Source organism: Palaemon carinicauda, chromosome 12 (genome assembly GCF_036898095.1).
Source record: "Palaemon carinicauda isolate YSFRI2023 chromosome 12, ASM3689809v2, whole genome shotgun sequence".
Taxonomy (NCBI): domain Eukaryota; kingdom Metazoa; phylum Arthropoda; class Malacostraca; order Decapoda; family Palaemonidae; genus Palaemon; species Palaemon carinicauda.
Genome location: NC_090736.1, coordinates 151,954,485 through 151,974,851, shown reverse-complemented (window position 1 = coordinate 151,974,851; position 20,367 = coordinate 151,954,485). Strand labels below are relative to the sequence as shown.

The 20,367-nt window shown below is 41.3% G+C and overlaps 1 protein-coding gene across 1 annotated transcript in view; it reads right to left on the bottom strand.

The window, feature by feature from the left end:
• Sdc (Syndecan) overlaps window positions 1–20,367 on the bottom strand; it is a 31,115-nt gene that overhangs the window by 9,377 nt on the left and 1,371 nt on the right. The window contains exon 2 of the mRNA XM_068384613.1: window positions 16,732–16,891. Coding sequence (XP_068240714.1) covers window positions 16,732–16,813 — 82 coding nt within the window. The 5' untranslated portion in view covers window positions 16,814–16,891. The remainder of the gene's footprint in view (window positions 1–16,731; window positions 16,892–20,367) is intronic.

Genomic DNA, 20,367 nt, shown 5'->3' with positions numbered 1-20,367 from the left:
TTGGGAATTCATCTTTGTCTGCCCGTTTAGTACTCTGTCACTTAGGTTCTTGGTTAAGTCCCTGGCCTTATGCCTTTGGAACCGTTATTTTTTTTTCGTTATTATGCTCATGGTACTTTTTGCTAGAAAGTCCAGCCTACGAACAAGATAGCGTTCTAGCTTTGTTATTGTTTAGTACCCGCCCCACCGGGGCGTTCGTCACTCGACTTTGCTATTTATTTTAGGTTTTAGCAGATGCTATTCTTCGTTCGTAGTCTTATCTTGATGTACAGTTTTATTTTATACGTTTATAATAGTGTTGTGTGATTATTAGTCCTGATTTTGTGTCCAAGAGAGCGAGAGCTTGGGGTTCCCGTTTTCTGTTCGCAGTCACGAGTTACCCCTTCCTCTCATTTTCTTTCTTAGCTCCGGTGGGTGAGCGGATTTCCCGTTTTCCGTTTTGTGCGTTCAACGGGTTCTCCCTCCCTCACCTCTCCCCCTACGGGTGTATGATAACTTACGAGTTATTTATTTTTGGTTACTTTTCAATAGTTAGCGTTATTTTTAGGTCCGAGTTTCGTCCTCTCCCCGTTACGGCTTGGGAGTAGTTATGAACGTTTTTCCACTCCGCCTTGAGTTCTACTCCGCCATGAGGGATTCTCAATGACTTTCGTTCTATTGTTATATTTATATATTGTTTACTACATGGGACGGGCTTCATATTGTTTAGATACGACCCTCCATGCATCCCAGACCATCCAAGACTGGAAGATGCAAAATACACCGGAAGATGTATTAGCAACTCTCTGGTGGATATACGAGGTGCCTCACACTGAGGGACCTGGGAGAACCCAAACATAAAATAAGGAAATAAGGAATAAGGAACGTGGCATGGACACAGCACAGAGAACTGGGTTGTGGAAGTCCTAGGGCATGGATACTGCCTACCTTTCACCAGTTCTCTTTCCCTCCTCATTTGCTCTCTGATAACTGTCCTGATAAACCCTCCGAAATAGATTAGGAAGTAAAGGCGATAATGGAGAAGGCCGCACTATAAGGTGTACGGATGGGTCTCCTAGCTTTTACAGTCTACTGTTCCTGGTGGAGTAGTTGACCAGTGGTTGAAGACCAGTCACTGATCTCTCTCCTCTAAATGAGTTTGTTCAACAAACTTTTTTGAAAATGGAGATGACGAGCATGGTTTGCACAGCCATCAGGAAAGAATACTTCCGTCTACTTTCCATCAACCTCAAGGACGTGCATTTTCAAGTACCGATCCATCAGTCAGACAGTAAGTACCTTTGAACTGGTACACGATTCTGTCAAGGGGGAAACAGTCATGTGCTTTGGACTTTTAACTGCTCCCAAAGTGTTAACTCGAATGTTCTTGCTGGTCTCAGCTTGCTATGTTACCTCGACAATATTTTGATCCTATTTTCATTGAGGAGACAGTGACTCCAGGATCTGGAGAAATTTCTCATCTTGTGCCAAGATGTAAGGATTGTATATAATCAGCAGAAGTCAGTCTCACACCCAAGAGACAGATGGAGTAACTAGAATGTTGATACACAACAGCAGTGAGTCTTTCCTTCAGACGATTGCATCAACAGACTCGGATAGGTAGTTCAATCTTTTCTGACTGTAAAAAAAAAAGCTCAGCAGTGGCTACGTCTTCCAGGAAATCTGTCGTCATTGGAGCAGCTCATGCTCCACAGGCATCTCCACCAGAGATTGCTTCAGTGATGTCTGAAGTGACACTGATTAGTAGCCACATACTTCCTACAACTTCTACTACTGATGGAAAAAGAAGGGAGAGATTATCTATGATGGTGACAGAACAACAAGAACCTCACCATGGGAGTCCCACTCGACTCATTACCTCTGGAGATACTGCTATACCTATATGTACACAACCTCATCCAAAATGAGGGGTGAAGTACACCTGAGGAACCAGACTGCCCCAGTAGTAGGGTCCAAAGATGAAAAAATCCTCCACATAAACCAATTGAAAAATGCAGACTTTCCAGCAGTTTGATAAGACACCCAGATTGATGAGCGACAATATGACTATAGTTACTAACGTCAACAAACAAGGAGAAACTGTCTTAGTCTCTGAGAAAGTGGAAGAAAAATCTTGCAAAAGAAAAAAATGTGTAGAAAATGATGGAAATAAAAAGTAAGATAGAAAATGCAGAACAAAAGATTATACAATCGAAATAAAATGAAAAAAAGAGACTTAGAAGAAAGGACACTTCAAAATATAAAAAAAAAAAACCAGAGTTTCTATGCAAAAAAGATGAATAAAGGGAGATTAGAAATAGGCCCTCTAAGAATTGAAGGACGGTTAACGAATGAAAAAAAAGGAAACATGCAACATATTAGCAGAAAAATATAAGAGTGAGTTCACGCCAAGAATTGCGAATGAAAATAATGAAACAGAAATCAGAGAAGAAAATGTTGAATATCTAACGGATATAGATATTAATGAAGCAGATATTGTCAAGGCTATAAGCGAAATTAAAAATGGATCGGCAGCCGGACCAGATGGAGTTCCAGCGATTTTGTTAAAAAAACTGCACACACTATCGCGAAGCCGCTTGCAATACTGCTAAGACAAAGTGTAGATATGAGCGAGATATATGTTAAACATAAATTAGCTTTTATAACCCCTATCTTCAAAATTGGATCAAGACTAGAGGCAAGCAATTATAGACCTGTTAGTCTAACATCACATATTATGAAAGTGTATGAGACTGTAATAAAAAAGAAAATAATGAATCAATTGTTAAAAATAGTTTGTTTAATATAGGTCAACATGGTTTGGTGGCCGGAAAAAGTACACAAACCCAACTGATAGCACACTATGAAAACATATACTAAAATATGATAAATGAAAAAGACACAGATGTGATCTATCTAGATTTTGCCAAAGCCTTTGACTAGGTAGACCATAATATATTAGAGAAAAAAATGAGAAAGCATAATATTGTGGGAAAGACAGGAAAATGGGTAAAAGAATTCCTGCAAAACAGAAAACAGATAGTGGTTGCAAATGACGAGAAATCGGATGAAGCTCAGGTAATATCTGGCGTGCCACAAGGTACGTTATTAGCTGCACTGCTGTTTGTTATCATGATCTCCGACATAGACTGTGATGTTAAAAACTCTGTAGTTAGAAGTTTCGCCAATGACACAAGAATAAGTAGAGAAATTACTTGTGATGAAGATAGGAACTCACTACAAAGAGATCTAAACAAAATATATGAATGGGCAGAGATAAATGGGATGGTATTTCACTCCGATTAATTCGAATCAATAAATTATGGAAACAGAGAAGGAATGGTATATGCATACAAGGGACCTAATAACGAGACAATCACAAACAAGGAAGCAATTAAAGACCTTGGTGTAATGTTAAATAGGAATATGTTATGCAATGACCAAATAGCAACACTGTTGGCTAAATGTAAAGCAAAAATGTGAATGTTATTCAGACACTTTAAAACAAGAAAATCTGAACACATGATTATGCTTTACAAAACTTATGTGCGTAGTACACTCGAGTACTGCAATGTGATATGGTACCCACACTACCAAAAGGATATTGCGCAAATAGAGAGTGTACAAAGGTCCTATACTGCTAGAATAGAAGAAGTTAAGGACCTTGACTACTGGGAAAGACTGCAATTTTTAAAACTATACAGTCTAGAAAGGAGAAGAGAACGCTACATGATAATACAAGCATGGAAGCAAATAGAAGGAATTACTGAAAACATCATGGAGCTAAAAATATCAGAAAGAGCAAGCCGAGGTAGATTAATGGTGCCAAAAAATATACCAGGAAAACTAAGGATGGCGCACAGGACATTAATCCACTACGCACCAGCATCGATAATGCAACGACTATTTAATGCGCTGCCAGCTCATCTAAGAAACATATCAGGAATGAGCGAAGATGTGTTTAAGAATAAGCTCGATAAAGGGATTTTGACGAAGGAAAAATCTATTTCTGGGGAGAGACCTGTGGCGCCCGGTGAAAAGAGTCCTTCTAATACACCTTTTCTGATAAAACCTTCCAATTATACCAGAGAAAGATAAAAGCATGGAATGCTGAGGTTACAACCCTCGCGCGAGCACCTTTTGGGTGTCGTGTATAAAGCAAAGGCGCGTGAAATCCACTATTCACAGGTTGTCTTCCATTTTGTTAATTCCTTCGTCAAAGGGATGGGCCGATACAAAGGCCCTAGCCAACCCACCAGCGCCACACCACCCACGCCCCGACGCGAGCCCCATCTGAACAACATCCTTCTTTTTGGACTTCGTCATTGTGAAAATTTTTTGTGGTGCTCTCGGATTTTTTCACTCTCGGGGATTTATTTCGTCATGTCCGAAGCTCCATCTTCACACATTCCAATATTAAGTACCATAGTTTGTTTTGACAGCTTTTTATAGTACCGGGCTTTTGTTTTAAATCCAGTATAGTCTGTTTTATCATTCCCGTCTGGCCCTTCACGGCGGCCATTGTTTGTTCACTTGTCTTGGGAATTCATCTTTGTCTGCCCGTTTAGTACTCTGTCACTTAGGTTCTTGGTTAAGTCCCTGGCCTTATGCCTTTGGAACCGTTATTTTTTTTTCGTTATTATGCTCATGGTACTTTTTGCTAGCAAGTCCAGCCTACGAACAAGATAGCGTTCTAGCTTTGTTATTGTTTAGTACCCGCCCCACCGGAGCGTTCGTCACTCGACTTTGCTATTTATTTTAGGTTTTAGCAGATGCTATTCTTCGTTCGTAGTCTTATCTTGATGTACAGTTTTATTTTATACGTTTATAATAGTGTTGTGTGATTATTAGTCCTGATTTTGTGTCCAAGAGAGCGAGAGCTTGGGGTTCCCGTTTTCTGTTCGCAGTCACGAGTTACCCCTTCCTCTCATTTTCTTTCTTAGCTCCGGTGGGTGAGCGGATTTCCCGTTTTCCGTTTTGTGCGTTCAACGGGTTCTCCCTCCCTCACCTCTCCCCCTACGGGTGTATGATAACTTACGAGTTATTTATTTTTGGTTACTTTTCAATAGTTAGCGTTATTTTTAGGTCCGAGTTTCGTCCTCTCCCCGTTACGGCTTGGGAGTAGTTATGAACGTTTTTCCACTCCGCCTTGAGTTCTACTCCGCCATGAGGGATTCTCAATGACTTTCGTTCTATTGTTATATTTATATATTGTTTACTACATGGGACGGGCTTCATATTGTTTAGATACGACCCTCCATGCATCCCAGACCATCCAAGACTGGAAGATGCAAAATACACCGGAAGATGTATTAGCAACTCTCTGGTGGATATACGAGGTGCCTCACACTGAGGGACCTGGGGGAACCCAAACATAAAATAAGGAAATAAGGAATAAGGAACGTGGCATGGACACAGCACAGAGAACTGGGTTGTGGAAGTCCTAGGGCATGGATACTGCCTACCTTTCACCAGTTCTCTTTCCCTCCTCATTTGCTCTCTGATAACTGTCCTGATAAACCCTCCGAAATAGATTAGGAAGTAAAGGCGATAATGGAGAAGGCCGCACTATAAGGTGTACGGATGGGTCTCCTAGCATTTACAGTCTACTGTTCCTGGTGGAGTAGTTGACCAGTGGTTGAAGACCAGTCACTGATCTCTCTCCTCTAAATGAGTTTGTTCAACAAACTTTTTTGAAAATGGAGATGACGAGCATGGTTTGCACAGCCATCAGGAAAGAATACTTCCGTCTACTTTCCATCAACCTCAAGGACGTGCATTTTCAAGTACCGATCCATCAGTCAGACAGTAAGTACCTTTGAACTGGTACACGATTCTGTCAAGGGGGAAACAGTCCTGTGCTTTGGACTTTTAACTGCTCCCAAAGTGTTAACTCGAATGTTCTTGCTGGTCTCAGCTTGCTATGTTACCTCGACAATATTTTGATCCTATTTTCATTGAGGAGACAGTGACTCCAGGATCTGGAGAAATTTCTCATCTTGTGCCAAGATGTAAGGATTGTATATAATCAGCAGAAGTCAGTCTCACACCCAAGAGACAGATGGAGTAACTAGAATGTTGATACACAACAGCAGTGAGTCTTTCCTTCAGACGATTGCATCAACAGACTCGGATAGGTAGTTCAATCTTTTCTGACTGTAAAAAAAAAAGCTCAGCAGTGGCTACGTCTTCCAGGAAATCTGTCGTCATTGGAGCAGCTCATGCTCCACAGGCATCTCCACCAGAGATTGCTTCAGTGATGTCTGAAGTGACACTGATTAGTAGCCACATACTTCCTACAACTTCTACTACTGATGGAAAAAGAAGGGAGAGATTATCTATGATGGTGACAGAACAACAAGAACCTCACCATGGGAGTCCCACTCGACTCATTACCTCTGGAGATACTGCTATACCTATATGTACACAACCTCATCCAAAATGAGGGGTGAAGTACACCTGAGGAACCAGACTGCCCCAGTAGTAGGGTCCAAAGATGAAAAAATCCTCCACATAAACCAATTGAAAAATGCAGACTTTCCAGCAGTTTGATAAGACACCCAGATTGATGAGCGACAATATGACTATAGTTACTAACGTCAACAAACAAGGAGAAACTGTCTTAGTCTCTGAGAAAGTGGAAGAAAAATCTTGCAAAAGAAAAAAATGTGTAGAAAATGATGGAAATAAAAAGTAAGATAGAAAATGCAGAACAAAAGATTATACAATCGAAATAAAATGAAAAAAAGAGACTTAGAAGAAAGGACACTTCAAAATATAAAAAAAAAAAACCAGAGTTTCTATGCAAAAAAGATGAATAAAGGGAGATTAGAAATAGGCCCTCTAAGAATTGAAGGACGGTTAACGAATGAAAAAAAAGGAAACATGCAACATATTAGCAGAAAAATATAAGAGTGAGTTCACGCCAAGAATTGCGAATGAAAATAATGAAACAGAAATCAGAGAAGAAAATGTTGAATATCTAACGGATATAGATATTAATGAAGCAGATATTGTCAAGGCTATAAGCGAAATTAAAAATGGATCGGCAGCCGGACCAGATGGAGTTCCAGCGATTTTGTTAAAAAAACTGCACACACTATCGCGAAGCCGCTTGCAATACTGCTAAGACAAAGTGTAGATATGAGCGAGATATATGTTAAACATAAATTAGCTTTTATAACCCCTATCTTCAAAATTGGATCAAGACTAGAGGCAAGCAATTATAGACCTGTTAGTCTAACATCACATATTATGAAAGTGTATGAGACTGTAATAAAAAAGAAAATAATGAATCAATTGTTAAAAATAGTTTGTTTAATATAGGTCAACATGGTTTGGTGGCCGGAAAAAGTACACAAACCCAACTGATAGCACACTATGAAAACATATACTAAAATATGATAAATGAAAAAGACACAGATGTGATCTATCTAGATTTTGCCAAAGCCTTTGACTAGGTAGACCATAATATATTAGAGAAAAAAATGAGAAAGCATAATATTGTGGGAAAGACAGGAAAATGGGTAAAAGAATTCCTGCAAAACAGAAAACAGATAGTGGTTGCAAATGACGAGAAATCGGATGAAGCTCAGGTAATATCTGGCGTGCCACAAGGTACGTTATTAGCTGCACTGCTGTTTGTTATCATGATCTCCGACATAGACTGTGATGTTAAAAACTCTGTAGTTAGAAGTTTCGCCAATGACACAAGAATAAGTAGAGAAATTACTTGTGATGAAGATAGGAACTCACTACAAAGAGATCTAAACAAAATATATGAATGGGCAGAGATAAATGGGATGGTATTTCACTCCGATTAATTCGAATCAATAAATTATGGAAACAGAGAAGGAATGGTATATGCATACAAGGGACCTAATAACGAGACAATCACAAACAAGGAAGCAATTAAAGACCTTGGTGTAATGTTAAATAGGAATATGTTATGCAATGACCAAATAGCAACACTGTTGGCTAAATGTAAAGCAAAAATGTGAATGTTATTCAGACACTTTAAAACAAGAAAATCTGAACACATGATTATGCTTTACAAAACTTATGTGCGTAGTACACTCGAGTACTGCAATGTGATATGGTACCCACACTACCAAAAGGATATTGCGCAAATAGAGAGTGTACAAAGGTCCTATACTGCTAGAATAGAAGAAGTTAAGGACCTTGACTACTGGGAAAGACTGCAATTTTTAAAACTATACAGTCTAGAAAGGAGAAGAGAACGCTACATGATAATACAAGCATGGAAGCAAATAGAAGGAATTACTGAAAACATCATGGAGCTAAAAATATCAGAAAGAGCAAGCCGAGGTAGATTAATGGTGCCAAAAAATATACCAGGAAAACTAAGGATGGCGCACAGGACATTAATCCACTACGCACCAGCATCGATAATGCAACGACTATTTAATGCGCTGCCAGCTCATCTAAGAAACATATCAGGAATGAGCGAAGATGTGTTTAAGAATAAGCTCGATAAAGGGATTTTGACGAAGGAAAAATCTATTTCTGGGGAGAGACCTGTGGCGCCCGGTGAAAAGAGTCCTTCTAATACACCTTTTCTGATAAAACCTTCCAATTATACCAGAGAAAGATAAAAGCATGGAATGCTGAGGTTACAACCCTCGCGCGAGCACCTTTTGGGTGTCGTGTATAAAGCAAAGGCGCGTGAAATCCACTATTCACAGGTTGTCTTCCATTTTGTTAATTCCTTCGTCAAAGGGATGGGCCGATACAAAGGCCCTAGCCAACCCACCAGCGCCACACCACCCACGCCCCGACGCGAGCCCCATCTGAACAACATCCTTCTTTTTGGACTTCGTCATTGTGAAAATTTTTTGTGGTGCTCTCGGATTTTTTCACTCTCGGGGATTTATTTCGTCATGTCCGAAGCTCCATCTTCACACATTCCAATATTAAGTACCATAGTTTGTTTTGACAGCTTTTTATAGTACCGGGCTTTTGTTTTAAATCCAGTATAGTCTGTTTTATCATTCCCGTCTGGCCCTTCACGGCGGCCATTGTTTGTTCACTTGTCTTGGGAATTCATCTTTGTCTGCCCGTTTAGTACTCTGTCACTTAGGTTCTTGGTTAAGTCCCTGGCCTTATGCCTTTGGAACCGTTATTTTTTTTTCGTTATTATGCTCATGGTACTTTTTGCTAGCAAGTCCAGCCTACGAACAAGATAGCGTTCTAGCTTTGTTATTGTTTAGTACCCGCCCCACCGGAGCGTTCGTCACTCGACTTTGCTATTTATTTTAGGTTTTAGCAGATGCTATTCTTCGTTCGTAGTCTTATCTTGATGTACAGTTTTATTTTATACGTTTATAATAGTGTTGTGTGATTATTAGTCCTGATTTTGTGTCCAAGAGAGCGAGAGCTTGGGGTTCCCGTTTTCTGTTCGCAGTCACGAGTTACCCCTTCCTCTCATTTTCTTTCTTAGCTCCGGTGGGTGAGCGGATTTCCCGTTTTCCGTTTTGTGCGTTCAACGGGTTCTCCCTCCCTCACCTCTCCCCCTACGGGTGTATGATAACTTACGAGTTATTTATTTTTGGTTACTTTTCAATAGTTAGCGTTATTTTTAGGTCCGAGTTTCGTCCTCTCCCCGTTACGGCTTGGGAGTAGTTATGAACGTTTTTCCACTCCGCCTTGAGTTCTACTCCGCCATGAGGGATTCTCAATGACTTTCGTTCTATTGTTATATTTATATATTGTTTACTACATGGGACGGGCTTCATATTGTTTAGATACGACCCTCCATGCATCCCAGACCATCCAAGACTGGAAGATGCAAAATACACCGGAAGATGTATTAGCAACTCTCTGGTGGATATACGAGGTGCCTCACACTGAGGGACCTGGGGGAACCCAAACATAAAATAAGGAAATAAGGAATAAGGAACGTGGCATGGACACAGCACAGAGAACTGGGTTGTGGAAGTCCTAGGGCATGGATACTGCCTACCTTTCACCAGTTCTCTTTCCCTCCTCATTTGCTCTCTGATAACTGTCCTGATAAACCCTCCGAAATAGATTAGGAAGTAAAGGCGATAATGGAGAAGGCCGCACTATAAGGTGTACGGATGGGTCTCCTAGCATTTACAGTCTACTGTTCCTGGTGGAGTAGTTGACCAGTGGTTGAAGACCAGTCACTGATCTCTCTCCTCTAAATGAGTTTGTTCAACAAACTTTTTTGAAAATGGAGATGACGAGCATGGTTTGCACAGCCATCAGGAAAGAATACTTCCGTCTACTTTCCATCAACCTCAAGGACGTGCATTTTCAAGTACCGATCCATCAGTCAGACAGTAAGTACCTTTGAACTGGTACACGATTCTGTCAAGGGGGAAACAGTCCTGTGCTTTGGACTTTTAACTGCTCCCAAAGTGTTAACTCGAATGTTCTTGCTGGTCTCAGCTTGCTATGTTACCTCGACAATATTTTGATCCTATTTTCATTGAGGAGACAGTGACTCCAGGATCTGGAGAAATTTCTCATCTTGTGCCAAGATGTAAGGATTGTATATAATCAGCAGAAGTCAGTCTCACACCCAAGAGACAGATGGAGTAACTAGAATGTTGATACACAACAGCAGTGAGTCTTTCCTTCAGACGATTGCATCAACAGACTCGGATAGGTAGTTCAATCTTTTCTGACTGTAAAAAAAAAAGCTCAGCAGTGGCTACGTCTTCCAGGAAATCTGTCGTCATTGGAGCAGCTCATGCTCCACAGGCATCTCCACCAGAGATTGCTTCAGTGATGTCTGAAGTGACACTGATTAGTAGCCACATACTTCCTACAACTTCTACTACTGATGGAAAAAGAAGGGAGAGATTATCTATGATGGTGACAGAACAACAAGAACCTCACCATGGGAGTCCCACTCGACTCATTACCTCTGGAGATACTGCTATACCTATATGTACACAACCTCATCCAAAATGAGGGGTGAAGTACACCTGAGGAACCAGACTGCCCCAGTAGTAGGGTCCAAAGATGAAAAAATCCAGCAGTTTGATAAGACACCCAGATTGATGAGCGACAATATGACTATAGTTACTAACGTCAACAAACAAGGAGAAACTGTCTTAGTCTCTGAGAACTGGCAAAGCAGGCACACACATGGGCATTCAAAAATGCAGTAGAGTTGTTAGCACAGTACTTTCCAAGCAAGAGGAGTGCACTAGCAGACTCTCTCAGCCACCCGAGGCAGGAAGTAGAAGCAGAATGGTCACTACATACCTTCATGTGGTAAAGCTTTTTTTGCATGTTAGGGTCCCCAATGATAGGCTTGTTCTCCATCCAGCTGAACAAGCTCCTCTAAATGTTCTGCTCTCCAGTCCCACACCAGTTTGCAATGCTAGAGGAAGCCTTTCAGCATCCCTGGGGCAACCAGGATACATACCCCTTCCCTCCTGATATGACATCGGTCTCTGGTCGAAGCAGTGGTACCCATGCCCAGAAGTGTTTAGCAGACAGGCATCAGTATTGCTTACAGTGTGCTCCCTCCTTTAGCTTTTAAAAGAAAGGCATGTTCCAGGCTCAGTCCTTGAATAAGACCGTTTTTATTTCATGAGATGAGAATTATCAGGGCAATCTGCCGAGTACCCCTGGGAATAAAGTATGTCATCTCTTTTCTGTCATAGAATCAATGACCATGTAGTCTACCACCATGGCCTCTTTCAAATCGGTGTTGTGGATTGACCGGCTGTCAAGAGGAAACAGTCGTGCATCACTACTACTGACAATTGGGCATGGAGAGTAGCACCCTCTTTGAAATGGATTGGTGCTGAACTCCATCACTTTATGAAGAGTGATGTGGAGACAGCAGTGGGGCATTGGAGGACTGAAAGTCACGACTCCCTTATCTTCCGCGCAGTTTTCTCTGGAGCCGGGGGCTGCTGAAAGGGACTGGCAACCCTACAACCCAAGTAGGGAATTTCTGCAACTTCTTCATTACGAAGGTTGCTGGAAAGAAGTAGGCAGTGCCCTTTTCCAGTTGAGCAAATAGGAGGATGCCTCCTGAAGCTATTGAATAATATGTCAGTGACATGGGATAAGCTAAGAGTAATGTGCCATTCAGGATGGTTAATTACTACTTTTAGAAGATCATCGGCAGCCCATAACAATCTAGCTCTGGACCTACCTTTCAGGATCGCTGAAAGCTCTGACCTTGTCAACAGAGTTGAGAGCAATGCTGATAAAGATACCTGTCCATTAGTCATCCTGGAAGTACTTCTGCTTTGTCCTCAGGGGATTAGTTAAAAGCACTATTCTTCAGACTGTTCACTGCAATCAAAGGATTCACCCTAGTGTAGGTTTGTGGCCATTCGCAAGAGATCCACATTCTGGTGTATCTCTATCGTTAGTTGATTCTAGAGTCTTCAAAGTGGCAGTTGCTTCAAAATTGGAGAAGTTGGTTCTCAATGCCCAAACAGAGGACAAGATACCTAAGCACATTGATATCCATGGCAGCAGCAAGTTTTTCCTTCAGACTAGACCTGCCAGACTTAGGAAAGTAGCGCAATCATCCTTGATCAGACAGGAATTCCCAGCTCTAATGGTAAGTTCTCGGTTACCTGTCATACCTGGAGAAACTCATGTCTCAAGGGTGTCTTCATCAGAGGTCTCTTCAGTGATATCCTCTTGGGTTTCTCAAACTTCTTATAAGAAGTGGACTGCTGTTTGGGAATATCTGATTTCCTTGGTCTTAAAATAAATGAGATTGCATGTAGCACCTTGCACTTGCTTCATTTTTATGCTAAGAATCTTTACATACTGTACACTTAAGCTGTTCGAGAATACGGAGAAATAGTCTTCTAATGCTAAACACCATTCGCACCAAGGATACTAGAGCAGACCTTGCTTCTCAGGATGGGTAATCTTTTCCCGAAGAAAGGGTTCTGTCATCCTAATTCTGGTTTCTTCTGAAACAGAAAAGTGCCTGTTTATCACTAGACATCTAGCCGTCACCAGGTCGGGCTGGCTTCCTTTCCCAAATTAGGGAAGAGAGAGCCAATATTTCATAGTCAAATCCTGCCACTATCTTGAATCCTGACAAGGGTATAGGTAAGAAACCATAGCATTCTTCTTGAAAGGTAGAATCTTAAAGATCTTTCTTGAGGTCGACCTGTTAAGGATTTGTGGTTGGTGCCTCATTTCGGGTGACAAACAATCGGAAAAACAACTAATTGCTATGCTAATTACAAAAATTTAAAAGAAGGAGGGAAGATCCAAATAAATCCCCTCTCCTATTGCAAGGCTGGATGAACTGGAGAACTTGCACCAGGTTCTTTCCCTGCCCACAACTGGTACTGTATTTAGAATACTTTTAAGGAAGAGAATATCTAATACCTGGGCTAAAACGGCCATAGATGCCCACCTCAACACCTATATACCGGAGGCGTATCTAGACTAACCATGATAAGCAAAAAAGAAAAATGGGGAGGACCATATCCTAAAAATATCTTCAATGTTCAAAGAGTGGACCTCAGCCAATTTTACTACTGTACTTCCTTCTGTATTAATTTATAATGTCCATTCCTACTTGTTTTAAGTCCAGGCACACTCCTACACTAACAAGAGCTATTGAATCTTAGGTTTTTTCCTTTCAGGAGGAGAGGAACTCTATCCCTTGGTCTGAGTAGTTTGAACAAATGGATGACTGTATCTTATACAAGTCTCTCTGAGGATGCTGAGCAGCAGGTCTACCAGCCACCAACCTTCTTCTTCCTGAAGCTTGTTTCCCGTCTCGCAACTTAGCTATTGCCGAATCTATCTGAAGAACAGATGGGGGAATGCACCAAATCTAATTTTCTTCAGACTTAACGCCTCTCTAGGGGGAAGTTGTTCGAAGTGTCTGGCCAAGATTGTATCACATCTTATCAGGACACAGTTACTTCATAGTGGAATGGTCTGAAGTAAAAATAATTCTAGGGCTTTTGATCCTACTCGTGACAAACCTTCAACTCTTCGTAGGGAATTATGATCCTTAAGGTCTTTCGTAGTAGCATAGTGAGAAATAGCTCTAGATCACAGGTTGAGCCATGAACAGGTATGGATTGCAGACAAAGCTGCTATTTACATGTTCATTACTTCTGTGTCTGAAAAAAAAAAAAAGGAGGAGAATGCCGATACATCCTGTGTTTGGGCGGACGGCACTAAGTTAGCCAAGTTCTGTGGGAAAGGTAATGGGCTCTGAAAGGACCTGGAGGGGGCAAATAGATTTCTCTGTTCAGACAGGGCCAGCAGTGGTAAAACTGGGGACCTGTTGGCTCCAAGAGAATTTGTCAAGGCTGAAACCTGCATATTACATAGGTTTAGAATCTCTTCTTTAGTTTGTTTTGAAAGTTTTAGGCCGTTAATAAGTTCAGAATTCTGTGCTTGCGACTGAATCCTGTCTCCTGGTTTCTCCTAAGTGACAAGTTTCTCTAGGGAAGACTCTGCTATCTTTTCTAAGTGAAGGATGAGGTTCCTAATCCTAATAGCATAAGGGTTCTCTAAAACTGACAGAGATTCTGAAAGGGTTGGCTTCTGTTGGGTCGGCACTAGCACGCACAGCAGTGGCTCCTGTTGGTTTAGCATTAATCCACCTGTCAAAGTTATAAGGAGTGCCTAATTCTTCTCAAACGTCCTTCCTTTCTTCAACCATTAGCACGTTAAGGCGAGGTAAGAAGGCAGAGGTAGGCCTGGGTAAACTTTTTTCCCATTCAACATGTTCAGCCGAATGATGTACCATACTTTTCCCAGATTTGGTACATAACAAGGAAACGACTTATCAACTGAAAAGTCTCTGCTTCATCTCCGCCGCGGGTCTCGTCTACGCCTCTTAGTCAGGTTGACTCTTAAGGCAGGCTTGAGTTCCATTGCAGGCATCTTCACCTTTCAAGGTACTGTACATGATGAGGAATCCCCAGAGCACATGATCATTCTACAAATCATGTCTGTGGGGCAATAACTTTGGGCACCACCCAGACTTTAGGAAGAACTAGCACATGACCTGTCCTTGCAGGGAATACCCTGGGATGAGCTGTAAGCCTGTCTTGTGCGTGAAGAATTTGAGTTGTAAGCTTGTCTTGCATATGAAGAAAATTCTTCATGAGCAGCAAGGTTGGTGCACATGATGACAACATCACGTACTGAGATAAGGCGGGCTGCACAGCGACGACATCCTGTTTAGATACAGTAGCACGTTCGGACTTTTCAACCTGAACATTCAGCCTGAGTGTATTCTTCGAAAAAATTCTTGGAACGGGAAGGAATAGTTACACTCCACTTCACAGTGTTATTAGGCTTGGAAAGAGATGCTTGCTCTGAGCATGAAGCCACTGTTAACTCTTGTGGGTGGGGGGGGGGGGGGACGCAGCCGAAGTGGTCAGACCACCCTCCTAATAGAGATGACAAATCTCGATTCATTCTGGTAGCTCTTTAGAGGAGATTTCTGCCCTGGACTCCTAGGCATACAAGGTAGGCATTTCTAATTTATATGAGCTGAAGAATTGTAATCAAGATCTTCCAAAAAGACTGCTTCGGTACGGGGGGGGGGGGGGAGATGACAGGCTCAACTCTAAGGTTTATCTGGAAACAAAGAAATGCTTTCACTGTTCTAAATAATAAACTGATGGGAAGTTCTCGCCGCAGAGAATAAGATTTTCTTTAACTCCCATACGGGGGAGACTCAGCAACGTAGAAATCTCACCAAGTTTCCTACCATTGTGAGGGAGTTCACTCTATACGGTATTTACATGGAGATTCTCTTGAACATCTCTTGTCTAGGCAAGAGGGACACAGGGTGTGTGTCTATGTCCGCCAGGTTCATAAGGACACTACAATAGTTACTATCCCGTCCTGAGGAAAATCGTAAATACTGAAATTTACTTGACATAAGCACTCACTTGTAACTTATAGTTAAAGAATAGTCACTCAAATGACTGTGAATTAAGAAAAAAGCACAAGAGAGCTAAACACTAAAAGCATAAAGGAGATGAATGTGAAAGGCTCGATTGTAGAGAGGAAGTGAGAGAACAACCTCTTCACTTTGTGACCAGCAGTGTTGTGAAAGACGCTGTGAGCAAGCCTTGGTGCAATCAAACCAAATTTTTGATTGGCTGGTCATAGAAAACATGGTTAGCAGTAACCCTATATAAATGACTATGAAGTTTGTATCCGCATAAGAATAAATGGGCTTTTAGCGGTAATTTTCCTCACAACTGGGGATCATATTGACATAATCACCAAATTTCATGGTTATTTACTTACCAGTGATGAGCCCCTCCACTCAATCCATAAATATTGTTCCCAACACATAAATACAGTAGTACTATTTAGCAATATAGTATAAAGATTGCTTTCTTTAAAAACCCTATTTGAAACATGAAATATAGACTTTCTCCAAGCCAAAAAAATTAATAATCTGAATTTCAAAGAGCTGTAAAAACTGTATGAAAGCAATTTTAAATGTATTATGTCACATATTGAAGCTTTACAAGATACAAATTTAAAAAAAATATCATGTTGCTTGTGATTTTCTTTAGTAAGAAGACCAATCACTTATAACATCTTTGTTATTAAAAAAATTGAAGACTAACTCTTTATCAAAATAAAATAAAATGAATTTCTAATCAAGACTTACAGCTTTTTGTTTACTTTCAGTGGTTTGATATGTTAGTGTTGATTTATCTGTCTCTAGCTCCCTTACCTAGAAAAAAATAAAAAAAATTCAAAACATAAACTCACCTGCCAGGATACCAGGCTGGGCAAAAATGGAGACCTGTCGGTCATCTGTCTTGGTGGTGTGAATTTGGATGGAACTATCCATATCGCTCTCGTCAGTGAGGGTGGGTGGTGGTGTGGTGTTTGGTACAGACTCTAATTTTGGTACTTTGTTAACAGATTCCTGAAATAGATAAAAGGAATGAGTACATGAAATTACATTTTACTGAAAATCAAGTTACTGAAAAGATGAAAGATATTTAAGCAATGTTGCTCTACTTTATAAAACTCAACAAATATAAGAACAAATATTGTACTATTGTATATTATATCCTCCATATTCTCCAAGGTTTTTGAAGTATCTTAAAGTTTTATAGCTAGGTACTTATCACACTCCTTGACCATAACATTGAAGGTATTATCAGGTATTTTATGGGTATCTCCAGCAATTATACATCGATGTAACCCTTTATAATACATTTCTATGATAATAACATTACTTTCTTTTGAAATATCATTATTTCTAGGAGTTCGAACATTTACGATCAAACAAATAATTGTGGTCCCCTACCGGCAAATCAATGGAACACTGATTTGTTCCTACATGAACATAATCATCATCCTTAAAGGAGTAGGACTTCAGCAAAGCTGCTACGGTTTTTTAAACTTTGAACAAAGTAAATAAACAGTAGTTGCCTGGCAGGTGGAGGGTATGCCCCACACACCCACAAGATAGAGCACCCCTCACTTCAGACTTTGGCCACAGTTCAGTACAGTACTGAAGTACTTCCCTGCATCCTTGAACTTTGGCTATTCAATATTTCTCTTTTTCAGTTTGTTTGTGTCTTTTGGTTATGAGGGCAACTCCTTGGGCAGACAAGCAGCTTCGCCATGGTGAACAATGAGTCATAACTTTAGTGGAGTACGCAAGCATGCCGGAGGTGTATCACCATCAACAGTGATGTAGGGGGGCATGACTGTTCACAGTCATCCCCCTGTGATGAGTGTGGGGTTTGGTCTCTTTAGTGGCTGGAGTTCACAAAGAAGAAACCGAAGATGCTCTATAGCTCCTTTATCTCTTCTCCTAGTTCAAAGCCTGCTGTATCTCTTAACATTTCCTCCAGTGCTGAGTCCTGCAGAGGAATTCACAAGGGGAAGGGAGACCCAGGCTTACCTTTGTGAAATGCTTTGAAGGAGGCAGAAAATATTTTGAAGGCGGCAGAGGTAATACTCCCCTGCCTCTCTCAATATTCTCTTTTGAAGGCGGCAGAGGTAATACTTCCCTGCCTCTCTCAATATTCTCTTATGCAAGTACTAACCTAGGTCCCTATCAAGTGAATGGTAAAAGGTCATGGAAAAAGCTACAGTATATCCATAAGGTTATGTTCGAATGTATGGTTGTTTGATAGAAATGTGTTTGCAAACATTCTGTCCATCCTCCCCCTTGTATGGGAGGATGGAGGTGATACTTCAATACAAACTGTGCTTCAAGGAAAATTACTCAATTATGAGGGTGACTGTATCTAGTGACTGGTCAAGCACATAAGGCACAACTGCAGCTTCCCAAGGGAGGGGAAGAGAGAAGAGGAAAAGGACCAGACATTTTTACTTCTCATAATAATCTTTATGCCGTGACCTGTATCTTAAGACGAGATGCTTCTTAACCAGTAAGGGAGCTAGCCTTGCTTACAAAACTTGTTCAAAAGCTACCACCGGTCCAAGGTCTTATAGGTATACTCTCGTAAGTAATGGCAGTGAAGGTTGTCTGGTGTTTCCAGACTTTTTCCTTCAAGACGAGCTCCAACAACAGGTTTTTCTAGAGGGCTAAGGTAGATCTGATACCTATGACTTTGTGCGTTTGTGTCCTCGATGGTCCTTCCATTCCCTTGCTGGTTGAAGGGTAGGCAAAATGAAACTGTATTCCTGGATATCTTCTTCACCCTTCCAGTACTGAAAAAGTCTCTGGTGCTCCAGCTTGAAGTGTTGAGTTCTCATCTGTTAGTAGCATAGTGCCCTCACAGGAAATGGAAGCAGGTCATCCCTATCCCATTACTCACTTCTGTTAGAAAAAAGATGGAGAAGTACTTTAACCCGGAGTTATGGATGGCTGGGTTCTGGGTGTTGGCTACAAACCGGAACAAAGGTAAAGGAGGTCTTGTGACATATGAAATGCCACGCAGCTTGCATACTCTTTGCCGAGGCTAAAGCTAGCACGAAAGCTGCCTTCAGAGTCAGATCAATATCTGACGCCCAACTCAAGGGATTGTATGGGGTCGGCTCAAGAACTCCCCCAAGGACTAGAGTGATATCACTTCTGGGGGTTTGGATTTCTAGGGGGGACAGGACTGTCTGAAGCTCAACCTAAACAATTCCCACAAAGAGGAAAGGTCCAAGCTCTTCAGTTTGAAAACCTGGCTCAAGGCCTAGCGATAACCTTTCACCTCTGTGACTGAGAGGAGCTTTTCTTGACGAAGGTAGACGAGGAAATCCATAATAAATTACAGAGGCTCAGATCGCATAAGTATCCCTTCTATGACACCAATGACAGAAAATTGTCCATTTCACGTGAAGTGCCTTGCCAAGAGTCTTTTACTCGGAGAAGATGCTAGATAGTTGCCACCTGTTGAAGGGATGCTAGTGTTATATGTACCTCTGCAGGTGGGGATGGCAGGAGGGCATGGGTAGTTCTCTCGGTACCTTGACAAGGGGTATCAGCAGGTCTGGATACCATTCAGCATGTGGCTACTAAAGTCATTCTAAGACTCGATGTCGTCAACAGTCTGTTGAGTACTCAGAAAGGTGTAAATGTCCATGTTGTTCCAGGGGTGCTGGAAGGCATCCTTTAGCACCACAGACAGGTCTTGAACTGGTGAGCAGAATATTGAAAGTTTCTTGTTCGACTGGGTGATGAAGAGGCTGATCAAGGGGGAACCCCAAATGGCAATAAGGCATTAACCTTACTACCTGCCCTTGGGCCTAAGCGTGTCTGCTCAAACATTAGGAAAACAGGAATGAGGAAGATAGAGTTCTCATTAGTCTGCTTAATGTCAAGTGCAGCAGCTAAAAGGATTGCCTTTTCATTTGAACAGTGAGTGACATCCATCTGGTGAAAGTGGAGGAACTACCTATTACTTATACAGTACATCAAAGTGCAGATTTAAGGGTAGCCCATCCACTTATGCTCCTGTTTTGTACCAGAAAGGGTTTCTTCTATGATTAAATTGTATTTCTCTTAGTAAAAGCATAAACACGATGAAAAACAACCATTAACTGAGTACTGTATTGTTATTCCAAGTCAAATCTTCTGATATTTTGATGAAGATGACACAATTCACTCCCAAGCTCAGGTGAGGGTAGCTCTCGTCACTCAAATGAGCAAAGAATGATTAAAAGCTCCTTCTCCCCCATGACTAGACTCCTTTGGGGCTGTAGTATTCATAGGATATACAATGGAGTGAATCAAGCTTCTAGGAGAGGGAAGGGGATGAAGGTGGCGCCCATCAACCTGACCAGCAGTGCGCATGTTCAGTCCTATGCGAGATCAAGTACTGGTAGCAGAAGCACGAGCTCCTGTGCCTCATTCCAATACACCTTACCCTGCTAGGTTGGTCCTCAGTGCCGCACCACCCCTTTCACACATACATGGTTAGAAATCACACA